The sequence below is a fragment of the Pteropus medius genome, unplaced genomic scaffold, assembly GCF_902729225.1.
Source record: "Pteropus medius unplaced genomic scaffold, Ma_sr-lr_union100, whole genome shotgun sequence".
NCBI lineage: Eukaryota > Metazoa > Chordata > Mammalia > Chiroptera > Pteropodidae > Pteropus > Pteropus medius.
In genome coordinates this window covers 6,401,778-6,418,333 of record NW_024354886.1, presented here as the reverse complement: position 1 = coordinate 6,418,333, position 16,556 = coordinate 6,401,778, and the positions used below count along the sequence as shown (strand labels likewise).

The following is a 16,556-nucleotide window of genomic DNA, read 5'->3' as shown; positions in this document are numbered from 1 at the left end:
ATTCGCCTCTCGCAGAACTTGAATTTTCTGCTGTGAGCTAGACAACCTGATGAAATTTGGGGAGAGGGTGGGTTTCATATGTAGGTGTGCTTGGAGATTTTGTTCCCATTTGAGGGCTGCCAAATTTTTGTCGAGCGGGCAGATGTTTGTATTGATAACTGAAGGTGTTGAGGAATTGGAGAGGAGGTTCAGGTGCAAGTTTTTGGAACGTATTCTAGATTTGTTTGGTTACCTTGATAGCAGCTTTGGGAAGTTAAAAGCGCGATTAAGAGTACTGTTTTGCCTCTGTCATTCGGTTGTTTGACCTGGGGAAGGACGGGTATGATTTTAAGACTCCGGCAAGCCAGTATCTTTTTGTGAAACATAGGGAAGTTAGATCCTGTCTTCGTTACATTCGGGAGCCTTAGCTGTTTGCCGGAGTGCCAGGCCGCGGCTTTTAAGATGGCGTCTTCTTCCTCGTTTTAGATTCTTCAGTGCAGCGGCCTCACCGCCTAGAACCACCACTCGCCAAGCGTCCTGCGGCCACACCCTAGCGGGCTGAAGTTGGCTACGCCCATAAGGTCCTCTCCAGTCTTGGCCAATGGAGGAGCTACGAATGGCACGACCTGCCCGAGCTTGGCAGTCGCCGGTCGCACCGGGCCTGGACGCCTGGGAAGACTTTGTTGAAAAGGGAGGTGGGGAGAGGGTGCACCTCTGCCAACCTCCCTCTTTCCTTGGAGTCGCCGAACCACAGCGCAGCCAATTGGCTCAGAGATATGGCGGGTTGCCGCTTCCCAGTGGGCCTATGCAGTTCTCTTCTGCCTGGTGACTGACGCCTTGGAAATGGAGTGTGTGATATCATCGTCTCCGTTGGCCAATAGAAAGCGCTCCCGCGGAGAGGCGTTCCTCCCCCTTCGAATCGGCTTCTTCACGCGCGTGAGCGAGCGTGCACGCGCGGAGGGGGTGGGGGAAATCTCGAGCACGGTGGCGCGCATGAGCGGCGAAGCTCCTCCCCCCGCCTATATATAAAGGGCTGGCGCGGGGCTCGGCGGCGCCATTTCGCGCTGGAGTTGGAGCAGCCTCTAGAACGGCCTGGAGGATTCTGCCTACCGATACAGAGCCTTCGGGTCGTCGGGGCCCGCGGTTACAATCCACGTCCATCCGCTTGGAAATGGCCTTCGTCTCGGCCTATGACCGGTCCCGGCGGACAGTACAGACCCCGTAGAAGCCCCCGACGCTCCCCTTTTTCGGGCCCCGCCCAATCCTCGGAATCTGTCCACCCCCTCTACTCCGCCCTCAAGAGGATTTCAAAGATGGAGGCGGCGGCTCCCTAAACCACTTTTCGTGTTCATCCGCCTCCATCGAAGTCGAAACGGGACGTCGTCCGCTCCGGACGGTCCCAGCAGGAAGAGGGGATTCTTGCAGACTAACAACGGGCAGTATTGACGACGGTGTCTGGGATCGGGGGCCTTCTTAGGGTTTGAAGAGTCTCCCCCTTCTCTCGCCCGCTTCTGCTGAGGCCGCCGCCATTTTCTCGCTCTCCGTCGCTTGCGGAGCGCGCCAAGCTACCGGAGCTTTCCCTGAAGCAGCGGAGAAGACTACTTTCGTGCCAGCCCGGTTGGGGGGGTTGTTGCCTGGACAGCAAGGGCAGCGGGCCCCCCAACCCCACTTCCCGGGTTATGCTGGACCGGGCAGTAAGGGGAACCGAGGCCACCCGGACTTTCCGCGGCTGAGGGCAGCGCCGGTTCCCCGCGGTCAAGATGCTGCAAAACGTGACTCCCCACAACAAGTATGTCGCCGCTAGTGGGAAGGGGACGTTAGGGAGCTGCGGCACGGGGGTTTGGGATATCAGGTTCGGAGGGAATACGGGACCGAGTTGGGCGCGTTGCTGTTTTCGTGGCTCGACTGTTGACTCGGGGGCTCGCGGAGGGGGTTGAGCGACGGTTTTGGAATCGTGGTAGCGTCCCATATACAGTACGGAGGCAGCACAGGTCGATTACGTTACTTTCTCCGTGGTGGTTTAGTGTTAACCGACTCAGGCAGAGCTAGGTTGGTGGCGGAATGTAATGGGAAGGATGACATTGTTTGGGCAGCAGGTTTTAACAGGTCTGGTGTTTAGCGACGGTTTGTAATAGCCCTTTGGGGGTTTCGTAGCCATTTTTAGTGCCTTATAGGATTGCCATGGTGATAGAGCTTCAGGAACTGGCAACGGGAAGTTTCGGGGTAGGATAGAGGGGATATTGTATTAGCCTGTGTGTTTCTGGTGTCTACGGTAGGTCATTAAACCTTTGCTCGTCTTTTCAGTGTGACCGTGTCGGTTTTGTGTTGTCAAGACGAGTGTTTTTGACAGCATTGATAGTTTCATGTACGGTGGGAGGGTGGAGCTAAGGATTCTGTGGTCCAACTTTCTGATGATATAAACAATGAGATTTCAGGGTAATGTCTTTAGTCTTAGGCCCTGGGAAACACCTGGCCCTGAGGAGCTCCACAGAATGTAAACTTGAAACCCTGTTGGCTGTCGTTCTCCAGGGTCGATGCTGCAGTGGGAACTTGTTGGCAGGGTGAGAGAGGGTGGTCTTACCACTTAGGGAATTTGCTGACCTTGACTAGACAACTCTTATTTGGAGAGTTCTTTGGAGAAAGGAGACTGAATTTGCAAATAATTTCTGGTGGCTGGCAGCTGAGTTATTCCAGACTGTGAAAAGTGCGACATGCTTCTTGACTTTTTTTTCTTTTTCTTTTAAGTTGGTGCGGTTTTCAGTTAGATTTCTGGTTCATTTTCTGCTTTGAAGTTAACTATTCAGAGCTTGTGGATGACGCTGACCTTTTCTGCTTAGATGGATTTACATGTATCATTAGCATTTTATGGTATTTTTCTCCTGCTTTGTTCCTTTCCTCTTGGCGTTGGCTTCCCTCGGGCTCAGCCACTATGGCAACCTCCAAGCCCCTAGTGAGGTCTTCAAGCTTGGGGTTTTGAGTTTCTCAGTTCCACCCATTTTATTTAAATCCCTTTTTCATGAGTGCGTGGTTTTCAGATGTTGTGTCCTATAAGAAACTTGCTGGGGGCTTTTTGTTTTCCGAAATCGAAAATAGGTCATGTTGCCTATTAGACTCCAGGAGGGTGAAGACCCTAGCTAGGTATACTAAAAATAAAGAGAGGGGGAGGGAAGACAAGAATAAAAGCTCTAGGTGTTTGAATACTTATAGTCAGTGTTTACTTTCATAAGATTGCCCATCTCTCAAGGCTCCCAATCCTGGATTTATTGGGCATATAGTATAAGTGTACTCATTAATTTTTACAAGATTATCACATTTAATTTTTTGCAGGCTCCCTGGGGAGGGGAATGCAGGGTTACTGGGGCTGGGCCCAGAGGCAGCAGCACCAGGGAAAAGGATTCGAAAGCCCTCTCTGTTGTATGAGGGATTTGAAAGCCCCACAATGGCTTCAGTGCCAGCTTTACAACTGACTCCTGCCAACCCACCACCCCCGGAGGTGTCCAATCCCAAAAAGCCAGGACGGGTTACCAACCAGCTGCAATACCTGCATAAGGTGGTGATGAAGGCTCTGTGGAAACATCAGTTTGCGTGGCCCTTCCGGCAGCCTGTGGATGCTGTCAAACTGGGTCTGCCGGTGAGTAGAGAGGTTGGAGTGGGGAGGTGTGGGAATGAACAAGAATGCGTGTGAGTGGAGGTGGGCAGTCTAGTGTAGGTGCTGCGGCCCCTTAGGGATTTCCCATCTCCCCTGTAGGGTAGATAGCCACCAGATTTCTGGATTCTTGGTCCTTTGCGATTGCTCCATCCGTTTGCTATCTTGGCATTTCTCATTGTGCCCTCCATGTGTCCTTCCTTAACTTTTGTGCCCTGGCTCCATTTTACAGATTCCCACCCCAGGTTGGGAGAGGACCACGGTGGCCAAAATTCTTAGCTTCTTCCTCTCCCTCATGCAGCCCATGGATAGCCATCCCCAGAGGTAATGTCACAGGATGGGAAAACCTTCCAGAGTGGGTGGGAGGTGGGTGGTTAGAGAAAGGCAGTAGGGGCCTCCTTGCTGAAAGTTAAGAATCCTTTTCCATTTTTTTTTTTTTTCTGTCCCATAGTTTAATTGGGGCCGCAGTTTAGTGGGACTGTACTCCTTTGACACATAGGGGTTGTGTATGTGGTGAGTGTGTGTTGGGGTCGGTTTGGGAGAGAAAGCATTTATTTTTTAGCTCTGACTCTAGTATTCCTTTTTTTAGGATTATCACAAAATTATAAAGCAGCCTATGGACATGGGTACTATTAAGAGGAGGCTTGAGAACAACTATTATTGGGCTGCCTCAGAGTGTATGCAGGATTTTAATACCATGTTCACCAACTGTTATATCTATAACAAGGTAAGTTTTTTTGTGTATGTTCATGAGTGCAAGGGGTCCCCAACCCCTGGGGTCCATGACTTGTTTGGGACCCAGGCTGCACAGCAGGTGGTGAGTGGTGGGTGAGCCAGCAGCAGAGCTTCATCTATGTTTTCAGCTGCTCCCCAGTGCTAGCGTCACGGCCTGAGCTCCACCTCAGATCAGGCATTAGATTGTCATATGAGCACTGGTCCCTGATTCCAAAAAGGTTGGGGACCTCTGCATCAGTAGATGGGCAGAGAGTGTGTCTGTCGTTGCTAGATGTTTTGCCTACTCAAAGTTTTAAGTTTTACCTTAGGAGATGGTTTCAGTAGTCAGGGTCTAGAAAATGAGTTCCAAAGGGTGCCATTGAATATAGTGACATGGCTTTTAAAAATCTAGCATTAAATGTTATTAAATAGAACACTTTATACTTGGTGTTGGCCCTGTTTCTTAGAAATTTTCAGAGACCTAAATAAAACAGGATCCATTTTCCTTGTCAGTCATGTTGCCTTGTTTCTGAATTTTCTTTGATGTGTTTTGAGGGATAGTTGGGAGAGAAAATGGGCATTAGTGGCCCAGTATAGGTAATTTTTAGTAGGTGATGATAGATTTATCTAAGGGAGTGGTGATGGATGATGCTTGGTGCTAGAAATTCCTTTGAGGAAAAATAGTTGGTTTATTTCTTCCTGGCATTTGAACCGTTTTGTTTGTTTCTTGTAGCCCACTGATGATATTGTCCTGATGGCACAAACACTGGAAAAGATATTCCTACAGAAAGTGGCATCAATGCCACAGGAGGAACAAGAGCTTGTGGTGACCATCCCTAAGAACAGCCACAAGAAAGGGGCCAAATTGGCAGGTGAGAAAGATGGAAGTTTTGCTAATGGGGAGACCAAAAGATGGGAAAGATGATCAAACTAATTTTTTTTTCTTTTTCTAGCACTGCAGGGCAGTATTACCAGTGCCCATCAGGTGCCTGCTGTCTCTTCTGTATCTCACACAACCCTGTATACTCCACCTCCTGAGATACCTACCACTGTCCTCAACATTCCCCATCCATCAGTCATCTCTTCTCCCCTTCTCAAGTCCTTGCACTCTGCTGGACCCCCGCTCCTTGCTGTTTCTGCAGCTCCCCCAGCCCAGCCCCTTGCCAAGGTACAAATCTATGGATTCTTTTTGGGTTGTGGGGCAAGAAAGCTTGAATGAAGTAGACCTGGGATAAAAGGCTCCCATCTTGTTTTTCTTTGCAGAAAAAAGGGGTAAAGCGGAAAGCAGATACTACTACCCCTACACCTACAGCCATCCTGGCTCCTGGTTCCCCAGCTAGCCCCCCAGGGGGTCTTGAGCCTAAGGCAGCACGGCTTCCCCCTATGCGTAGAGAGAGTGGCCGCCCCATCAAGCCCCCACGCAAAGACTTGCCCGACTCTCAGCAGCAGCACCAGAGCTCCAAGAAAGGAAAGCTATCAGAACAGTTAAAACATTGCAATGGCATTTTGAAGGAGTTACTTTCTAAGAAGCATGCCGCCTATGCTTGGCCTTTCTATAAACCAGTGGACGCTTCTGCTCTTGGCCTACATGACTACCATGACATCATTAAGCACCCCATGGACCTCAGCACTGTCAAGGTACCCACTGCATGGGGCAGATGGGATGCTCAGGCAGCGATTGGAGCCTAGGGAATCAATAAAAGTCGCTTCTTACAGGCACACAGCAATCTTTTGATTCTTGATACTATACTTTTACAAAATAGTAGGGCAGGTGGCCACGTTTTTAATAAGAATCCCTAATTTCTGGAGTTTGAAACTGGTGGGGTTTGTCTTCAGAGCAACACTGCTCACGCTATTAAATTCTCCTTATTGGGAGTATTGGGTTTGGGGAGTTAAGGGTGGAATGATAGTCAGGGCCACCCACACTTCCCTATCACTTAGAAATGATTTTTTTCCTAGACACAGATATTTCTTCAACCCATACAAATTTCTTTGACTTCAAACTTGAACCCCAGGGCACAGATCCTTAAAGTCATCACTACTGTGCCCTCAAAAGAGAGCTACTCTTAAGGTGTCTGGGGTTGGCAGGGAAAGGTGAGTCTCCCTGCCTGTGCAGCTTCTGATGCTGCCTCCTTCTGCAGCGGAAGATGGAGAATCGTGATTACCGGGATGCACAGGAGTTTGCTGCTGATGTGCGGCTTATGTTTTCCAACTGCTATAAGTACAATCCCCCAGACCACGATGTCGTGGCCATGGCACGAAAGCTGCAGGTGAGTGTCAAGGTTGAAGTTTGAAGAATGAATGGGTCTGGGGAAAAAGATTTGTCGTTGATGCTGCACAGTCTCAATATGATTTCCTAGTCTTCACAGATGTAAATTGGAGCTAAACCACCAGGTGGCTAGGTATAATCTAGGCACTATTCCCTAGCGTGGTTTTGAGTCTGCCTCTTTTTCTAGGATGTATTTGAGTTCCGTTATGCCAAGATGCCAGATGAACCACTGGAACCAGGCCCTCTACCAGTCTCCACTGCTTTGCCTGCTGGCTTGGTCAAATCATCTTCAGAGTCATCTAGTGAGGAAAGTAGCAGTGAGAGCTCTTCGGAGGAAGAGGAGGAGGAAGATGAGGATGAAGAGGAAGAAGAGGAGAGTGAAAGCTCTGATTCTGAGGAAGAAAGGGCTCATCGCTTAGCAGAATTACAGGAACAGGTATTGTCATAAGTTACCAAGATACTTGTGTCCTGTTTTTTACCCTAACTTTTTTCTTATTTTTAAAATTTTTCTAGTTGATGGGTTTTTCCCATTTCACATCTTGATTCTTTTTTCTCTAGCTTCGGGCAGTACATGAACAACTGGCTGCCCTGTCCCAAGGCCCAATATCCAAGCCCAAGCGGAAGAGAGAGAAAAAAGAGAAAAAGAAGAAACGGAAGGCCGAGAAGCATCGAGGCCGAGCTGGGGTAGATGAAGATGAGAAGGGGCCTCGGGTGCCCCGCCCCTCTCAGCCCAAGAAGTCCAAGAAAGCAAGTGGCCCTGGGAGTGGCAGTGCTGCTACACTAGGCCCCCCTGGCTTTGGGCCTTCTGGAGGAAGTGGCACCAAGTGAGTTCTAACAGAGTAGGAGACAGAGACAAGCTTGGCTATTTTCCAGGGAAGGATACTTTATCCCATTCCTTGCAAAGTTTTCTCTAAGCCAGGGGTCAGCAAATGTTTCCTATAAGTGGCCAGGTGACAGACATGGACTTTGAGTACCATAGGGTCTCTCAAAGCTATTCAGCTCTGCAGTACAGTGTAAAAGAAGGCATAGACATAAAGGACGTGAACATGATTATGGCTATGTTCCAATGAAACTTTGATTTACAAAAACAAGTGACAAGTCAGATTTGGCTCCAGGGCCATAGTTTGCCTACCCCTTTCTCTAAATCATTGAATCTATATTTCCCACCCCACCCCTTGTTTTCTGTGGTGGAATAGGTTAATAGTACCTTAGGGAACAGAAAGCTGTACTCAGATTATCCTACCTATATTTAATTCTCAAAGCCCAAACTAAATGTAAAATAATTGGCATGTAAGAATCTGCTTCCCTAATATAGTGTTCTAGCAGTCCATCTTTTGACTCACTCATTTGCCTTAATGGAAAAGCAAGCTTCACACCAGGCAGGAAATCCAAATTACTGGATTGAACAGTGGGAACATGGAGAGGTCAAGGAAGCTTCTCTAATTGAGCTTTCTTTTGACCATAGACTCCCCAAAAAGGCCACAAAGATGGTCCCACCTACCTTGCCTCCAGGCTACGATTCAGAAGAGGAGGAAGAAAGTAGGCCCATGAGTTATGATGAGAAACGGCAGTTGAGCCTGGACATCAACAAATTACCTGGAGAGAAGCTTGGTCGAGTTGTGCACATAATCCAAGCCAGGGAGCCCTCTTTACGTGACTCGAACCCAGAAGAGATTGAGATTGATTTTGAAACTCTCAAGCCGTCCACACTTAGAGAGCTTGAGCGCTATGTCCTTTCCTGCCTACGGAAGAAACCTCGGAAGCCCTACAGTAAGTGTGAATGACATGTCAGTTAATGCAGCAGTCTTCTGTGTGGTTCTGAGGACAATTTAGGAAAGTGTGGTAGGTTGTGCATGTTTTATGCACTTATGAACATCAGCTCCCAGGTAGTTGGCTTCTGATGTTCAAGGAAAGAACTTGGCAGTACCCCAGGGGGCAGTAAAACTAGGGCGTTTACAGCAGTCTTAGTCCTGATATGTTTCTTTTTTTAGCTATTAAAAAACCTGTAGGAAAGACAAAGGAGGAACTGGCTTTGGAGAAGAAGCGGGAATTAGAAAAGCGGTTACAAGATGTTAGTGGGCAGCTCAATTCCACCAAAAAACCCCCAAAGAAAGGTAAGTATCTTGTCCTATAAACCACTGCAAGTTCACCACATTCTGCCCTTTTGATTGCCTTTTTCTTAACAAATGGGCATCAGCTTTATACACTTTTAACAATGTTCAACTTTGTTCTGTGTTTTTAGCGAGTGAGAAAACAGAGTCATCATCGGCACAACAAGTGGCAGTGTCACGCCTCAGCGCTTCCAGCTCCAGCTCAGATTCTAGTTCCTCCTCTTCATCATCTTCCTCTTCTGACACCAGTGATTCAGACTCAGGCTAAGGGGCCAGGCCAGATGGGGCAGGAGGCTCCGCAGGACCGGACCCTTAGACTATCCTGCCCCACCCCTTTACCCCTTGCTGTGACACTTCCTCATCTCACCCTCCTCCCCCCACCGTAGGAGAGCTGGCTCTGCAGGGGGGAGGGATGCAGGGACATTTTACTGAAGGAGGGGACAAAATGGACAAAATAAGATTTGAGTTCCCAGCCCCAATGAGAGTGACCTCTTGGGCATAAAGACCCCATTCAAAATGGGGCAGGGGTACAGGGTCCAAGTGAGCAAAGACCCTGATAGGGAGTAACCTGAGGCCATAACTGCCCTGTTCACTTGTAAAGGCCCAGTTTTGAGGTTGGTCGATCTAATTTATTTTAAGCTAGGTAAAGGCCGAGGGATGTGGGACTCGTGGTCCCCTTGGCCTCCATGGGGAGGGAAGAGGGGGAGCTCATTTTTTATGTTGACTTTTTTTTCTACTCTTTTCCCTTTTTCTTCTCCATTTGGGGTCCCTGGGGGTTTCTGTCATCTCCCCATTTGGTCCCCTGGATTGTCTTTGTTGATTCTAACTTGTAAATAAAGAAAATATTATTCAAGCTTTGAGTCATCTTAACATGTTTCTGTGCTTCAAAAAGAGCATGATAGAATTATGAGGAAAGGATTCCTGAGGTAAGAATGGGCAGAACCATCCTGTAGTTGAATTGGATCTTAGTTCTTAAACCAGTAGGTTGTTGCCGTAGTGGTGAAAGTAACACATCTGTCCCTTGTAAAGTGAATCTTTCAAAATAAACTAGGTTCATGATTTGCTCTGATTTAGATGGAAAAAGCAAACCCTTTGGCTCATCCATGCCTTAAAAGGTTAGACTTTGAAGACAAGGTAGGTTTTCTGAGGTTTTCTGCAATGCTGGGTGGATATGTGGATTGTTTCTTGAACAAGAAATGAGAAAGGGTTGGAAGGTGGCCAACGGCTAGTACTTCTTGCATTGGGCATCTTCCTTGAGAAGGCAGTTGTGCCTACTTTTATAATTTACTGCGGTGGCTTCAAGTTCTAGGTTGACAGGACCCCTACATGGCTTATTAACCTGTTTCCCATTTAGGAAAAATATGTAGCTTGCTGCCAGCGTTTATGTAAACTCAGGTTGAAGCAAGTCTTGACTGGTTTTCAATGTGAAGAGAAGAATAAAAGCTGTTCTTGGAGTTATTCCTAAACAACTTGGTCTCTCTAAAGTGACACAAATCAAATGAATCTGGGTAACGATTGTTGAAGAATGATGATAACATCACGTTAGGAATGCTACATTTTCTAGGATTTGACATTTTTGGTGAGAATTGTATTTGTATTTTGTAAAGGGAAATACCACTAAAAATGGAATGCTATAAATGTCATTTGTTCCCAGAGATGATCCATATGCTAGAGCAATGCAAAAATAATAAAAGCAAGATATTTCATGAGAAACTTTCTGGGTAAGGTTAGGACTGTAAGTTATCTGTAAGCACAGCTGCAAGTGCTGCCAGCGAGTATTATCAGGGCAAACCGGACAAACCTATTGGTCAATAGAATGTCAGTTCAGAGCATTCCAGCAATTCTTAAATTCAGATCACAAAAAACTGGTGTCCACAACTGTCTTGCTAAGGAGAAGAGCTATGTATGTATTTCAGGAAGCTGGAACCCGGTTCTGGAATTTAGGACTTGCTGACTATAAAAATAAACCATAGGAAACCTGAACTTCGAAATAAAGACTTTGGATGAGGAATGTAAAGCAAATGGTTTATTCTACCATAATGTTGCAAAAAAATAGAGGATAGAGTCTAGTGGGGGTGATAATGAAGGTGTTTGAAAGTAGCAATAAATTGGGCTCTAGCAGTGATTTTCCAACCCTTAGTTGCATGTTAGGACTACAGCAGAGCTTTTTAAAAACCAATTTCTGGATTTTATTATGAATTCTCAACAAATTGGTGATTAAGTTTCAAAAGTTCATGAGATGGAGATGCACAGCCGAGGTTGAGAACTGTTGAGCAAAGCTCTTCACTTGGTCTTAAGGGAAGCTTTTTGGCCAACTTAAATTTGGAGCTCGGTGAACTCAACTGCGCTCTGGCCCTCTTGAGAAGAATGATAGAAAAGATTTCAAACTCAGGTAATAGAGTTTTAAGTTGGGGTGGGATAGGAATTAAGTCTAAAAAGGAATAGATATTGAGGTTACAATTTCACTTAGATGTAGATTTATGTCTTGGACTACTTCAGGCATATCATGAGAGGCAGAGTTCTTTGGAAAAGATAATAGGAAGAATAGGAGCAGGAAAAGAGGAAGACCAAGTAATAGATGGATTGACTCTGTAAAAGAAACCATAGGTCTGAGTCTACAGGGGCTGAGCATGACTGAGGACAGGACTGTAGGTAATGGTTGCCAGGAGTCAGCTGACTCAGCAGCTTGTAATATTGACATTTCAGAAAAAATTTAAGGTTTGAATTGGATTAGTTTGAGGGGGAAAGTTATAAAATCTTAGACTATACTGCATTCCCTTGTTTATACACTCAAGATTTTTCTTTCTGTAATTTGGGAAAATACTATCGAAAGGTTGGTTTCTGACATTGTGCCTTTGTATAGTTTCCCATAACTATACTTTGTATAGTTTCCCGTAACCTGAACTGAGAACCCTAAATGCTATGAGAGAAGAGGCCTGGCTCATCCCCTTGATTGCAGGACAGTCTGAGTCAGGCCCTGGACCTGCCTTGCACCTCCCACCCCGCCATGTTAGTAAGCAGTTTACATATGTAAATGGTTTCCCTGGTGGAGGTTTCACTTTGAGCCAGTTTATCCCCTTTAGGCATTGTAATAGCTTCAGGAGTCAGACTGAGTGCCATCTTGATTGGGAATACTGCCTTCCACAGTAACCAATTTCGATTGCTTTTTATTTTTCAATAAACATTATTAGGTCAAGACCTAGAGACACTGCCAAGCTCTGCTAAGTTGGAGTGTAGGGATGAAGACAGAAGACAAAGCCCTATCCTCATGAAGTTGCTCTATCAATAAAGTTGTTATTAGCTACCATGGTAAAGTGAGTATTGATAGACACCAAAATAAAGGCATGACTGGATCTTTCTAGACTATTCATCCTTAATGAACCCCAATGTGTGGACCCCAGTCCCAGCCCTCTAAGACTTGCTCTTGGATTCTTTCAGGACTATCATTATAAAGCTCTACCTTCCTGAGGGACCAGCATGGGGGGGCTCCCAAGACAAGTACAGATTCCCTGGGGCTTGCACAAAAAATCTTGAGAGAGGTCTCCCTGAGCAACAAGAGATGGACTGTGATAAAGAGCTGGGAAGAAAAGGGAATGCTAGAAGAGAACTGATCTGATGTTTTCATTGTCTCCCATTTTTGCTGCTGCTTTCTGGTGCTGAAGCAGCAAGAATAAGAAGGTGAGTGCTTCACAGAAGGCCAGAAAACCAGAGAGCTAGATCAAGGAGGACATTTTTGGCCTCGATAAGGATTTTAGCTTTTACCCCAAAGATTTTAATAATAGCTCACATTTATTGAGCATTTACTCTGCCAAGCACTATACTAATTTTTTTTTAAATTAGAAAAATAATAAACCTGTAAACTCATTTTATCCTCATTATAGTTCTATAGTTTATTATTTATCTCTTTAACAGATGAAGAAGTGAGGCACAGAGAGGTTAAGGAATTTTGTCCAAAGTCGAAACAGCCAGTGAATGTTGGAGGTGGGGTTTGAACCCAGCAATCTGTCTCCAGGAACTACTGCACTAGAATTCCAGTACTGTGGACTGATGGGGAGCTAGGAAACATACTTTGAAGAAATGGCAGTAAAGAGAACCATGTTGAGTTTGTGGGGTGTTAAAAATGGATGCAGAGTAATAATTTAGAAAGCAGTTGCAGTAATGGATCCCAGCAAGTGAAGATACTGGTTTGGAATGGAGAGGCAACGATGTAGATGAAAAGAGATTTGAAAGCTATGTAGGAGATAGAATCGATGGGACTGTTTTCTGAAGGTTCTTATTTAATCTCCACGTGCCAAAGGAAGAGCAGAGTTGTATATATCTTTGGGATCCCTCAGTCACAGAGCTTTTCAGTAGTGGACTTTTGATAGTTTGTTGACTAAATGAGTGCCACCTAGCAGACGTGACTGAAACTCCAGCAAGTCTATCCTACCGCTGAGTTCTGAGGCACTTGTTGACTGATAGACACATAGGGTCTTTGGCGCCACCTGGTGAGCATGTACCCATGACTTCCTCTTGAAACTCTATTCTAGATATTTTGTGCCCACTCTTCCATCTTTAGGTTCTTCTTTCCTTTCCATCTTACGTCCCTATACTTCAACTCTTGAAACCTGAGCTCCATTTTTATAATACAGAGGGCCTTATCAGCTTTGATCTCTGAAGCATCTTCTGTACATCCCCTGGCTCTTTCGACACCACTTGCTCTTAGCTCTCATACTTTTCAGACAGTCCTTAGTCAGCTTCTCAAAAATCTCTGCCTCAGCCTTCCATGGGATATTGTAGTCCCTCATGTTACCCTCTGTGGTCCTTTTCTTATTTGTACAGTATTTCTAAGCAATTTTACCCATTCCTCTGGAGACAACTCCCACCCATAAAATCTTTGTCCAGATCTTGCTCCAAAGTTCCAGGTCTGTTTTTCAACTGCCTAACAATGGCAATGACCCTTAAGCTCCCGGCAGTCAGTACATGCTCAGAAAAGATTCTGTCTTTTTTCCTGAATATGTTCCTATGTGACTTATCTGTTTATGTAACAAGCATTTATACAGAACTTGTTAATGTGCCAGACACTTAACAAGAGCCTTTACAGTTAAGTCCTTGCAAAAACACCATGAAGTAGGTATTCATCACCCTTTATAGACTAGAAATCTGAGGCTCAGATAGTAACAGTTCTACTGTAAATAAGCAGTAGCAGAGCCAGGATGATTAATACATCCTTATTCTCCCAGTCATTTGATCTAGAACCTGTTCAACATAGATTTCTGCCCCTTGCTCTCTCGCCCCCCTCCCACCATTCATCCATCAAGGCCTGATGAGCTTTCATCTATCATATTTTTCCTATCAGTGCCCTCATCAGTCCGGACTGTTACAACTCTCTTCTTACTGGTCTTCTGTCCACAGTCTTATTTCCATCTGACTAATCCAGCCTCCATACTATAACTGCCAGAGAGATCCTTTAGAAAATAAATCTGGTCATGTTGCTTATTATCCTTAAGATTTAAATTCATTGCAGGGCCTATAAGGCCTCTAAGCCCTTGTTAACCTCTACAAGGTTATGTCCCTCATTCTCCCTTCCTTGAACTCTGTGCTCAACTCAGAACAAAAGAAGAGCCATCCAAGATTCTCTAATGCTGCTTGTTGCCATTAGGCTTTGGAATATGCTGTTCTCTCTGTCTGGAATATCTTCTCTCTCTCATCAGCAAATCCTACATAATCTCCAAGAAACAACTTGTTACCTCCACATAAAAATATTCTGTCTTTCCATCCCCCGTGACACATATACACACACCTTCCAAGGGACCTCACTGAGCTCCTAACTGGGCCCTCCCCATTCAACCACTCCCCTGTCTCCAAATTCCAGAAGGAGTGTCTAGCACTGAGTTAACATGGCCTCTCTATCGTGGCTGTTATGCTCATCAGCCTTGGAGCACTCTCCCAAAGAACAATTAGACTAACAACTTCCATTTTCAGTTCACACTTAAACACTTCCTTCCTCCTTAATCTTGCCCCCATGTGCATACATGTCTCCCACAGCTTCCGTGTTAGGTAGAGACATCTTGTTCTTTATAGCCTTAACTTGCCCAATGCCTAGGGAAACAGTTTAAATAAGCATAAATAATTGTTACACCAACTCTTGGCATTTGTATCCATCCAGGTACTCCAGCACAGATTCCAACAGGAGGCTCACCCTAGGGCTGGCAGGTCCAGGAGCTGTTGTTTGGACAGGTGTATCATCAAAGTATGGTATATGTAGGGTAACCAACAAGCTCTGGTTTACTCAGGGCTAAGGCATTTCCCGGGACATGGGATTTGTAGCAATAAAACTGGGAAAATCCCAGGCAAATTGAGACAAGTGGTCACTTCATGAATGAGAGACATTAGTATCAATTTGGCCATGTAGGGAGATAGTGAGAGCTAACATACAGCTAGGCATTTACTATTTTCCAGGTCCTATGCTTGTCACTTTACATACATCATCTCATGATGCTCACATTCAATTCCTGATCATTAGATTCTATTATGCCCGCTTAATAGAAGAGAAAACAGAGATTCACAGAGGTATATTAATATGGCCTAAATCATTGGTTCCAAAGTTCATGTTTTTCTGCTGTGTCATGTTGTCTCAGGGGTGGATCAACCACCTTCTTTCATGCCCTGCCCTATCCCTACCTTTCCAGTAGACTACCATCCCTGGGGTACAGGCCTGTCACTTCAACCTAGGGTAGCCAAGATAAGAATAGCTCCTTGTGCAAGAGGAATCCATCATCCTTGCCAAATTTCGTGTGTTTTTATGTCCTTATATAACAAATATTTATACATATTTCTCATGTGTGTTTGCCAAAGGAGAACATTGCTAATCTTGTCAGTTAAGCTAATGTTGATTTGCGGTTGGAGAAGAAAAAGGATTCTCCAGGGATAAGAATTTTTGCTAGTTGTTCATTTGAAAAAATAGTGTCACTAAAGTGCTCTTCTATCAGCTGCAACTCTCAGACCTCATAGAGTCCGTTACTATTATAATTTCTGAGACTATGAGAAGGTAACACAGGTCAATTAATTAATAAGCACAGGTTCATGGCCAGTCTCAGCACCAGGTCATTGACCAGATCCCAGGGAACTGGGGGCCAAGTAAAGAGAGTTCCTTAGGGAAGGCAGTATCACGTTTCTGCACCTGCAGTGTATATATTAGAACTGGCTTTTCCCCATAAAGGCAGGTTGTAGAAAAACTGAGAGTTCTTCCGAAAACGGTTATTACCTGTCCTTCTCCCTAGTCTATTTCTCAGCCAGAGTTGCTCCAAAAAAAGAAACAGTCTCACAGTTTTCCTCATCTTCTCCACCCCCCTCCCCCACCCCTTCACACATACACGGAGTTTTCAACATTTGTTTGTATGCTTTTAGCTCTAACCTCAGGGAAATGAAAGCTGAAAAGATACTATAACAGAATGATAGGTCCAAAGGGCCAGGAAGTCCTGCATCCCTGTCAGAGTGAATCGCAGTGCTCTTTGATGGAAAGTAGAATGATAATTGGGCAGCGCTGTTCTTTCTCAAGTCAAGAATATCAAAACCATGTTCTTGATTTGAGAAAGAACAGTGCTGCCCAGTCTCTCTAGGTCTCCTGTATCACGTTTCTGGTTGTACCTGCTGCCTTCCCTAAGGAACTCTCCTAGGTTGGCCCCCAGTTCCCTGGGATCTGGTCAATGACCTGGTGCTGAGACTGGCCATGAACCTGTGATTAGACTTCCCCTTGAAATTCTGTATCCTGTTCTGGACCTGATTCCAACCATAGTGACCCAACCCATTGATTTCACTGTTCTTGAGTCCATTTCCCTCCCCTCAGGCTGATCCC

General features: G+C 45.5%; 1 protein-coding gene across 6 annotated transcripts in view; it reads left to right on the top strand.

Moving 5' to 3' along the window:
* The window catches only part of BRD2 (bromodomain containing 2), a 12,235-nt gene extending 2,663 nt beyond the window's left edge, over positions 1–9,572 (top strand). For 2 of the 6 annotated variants that reach the window (XM_039856223.1, XM_039856224.1), the window contains exons 2-13: positions 466–1,768; positions 3,307–3,610; positions 4,215–4,352; positions 5,073–5,211; positions 5,293–5,507; positions 5,603–5,977; positions 6,481–6,609; positions 6,796–7,044; positions 7,167–7,432; positions 8,074–8,378; positions 8,600–8,722; positions 8,851–9,572. In XM_039856223.1, the coding sequence (XP_039712157.1) occupies positions 1,740–1,768; positions 3,307–3,610; positions 4,215–4,352; positions 5,073–5,211; positions 5,293–5,507; positions 5,603–5,977; positions 6,481–6,609; positions 6,796–7,044; positions 7,167–7,432; positions 8,074–8,378; positions 8,600–8,722; positions 8,851–8,987 (2,409 nt within the window). In that variant the 5' untranslated portion in view covers positions 466–1,739 and the 3' untranslated portion in view covers positions 8,988–9,572. Of the gene's footprint in view, positions 1–6; positions 1,769–3,306; positions 3,611–3,857; positions 3,950–4,214; positions 4,353–5,072; positions 5,212–5,292; positions 5,508–5,602; positions 5,978–6,480; positions 6,610–6,795; positions 7,045–7,166; positions 7,433–8,073; positions 8,379–8,599; positions 8,723–8,850 lie in introns of those variants that run through there. The other 4 variants (XM_039856225.1, XM_039856227.1, XM_039856222.1 and 1 more) reach the window with 4 other exon arrangements.
* Positions 9,573–16,556: the final 6,984 nt, after the last annotated feature.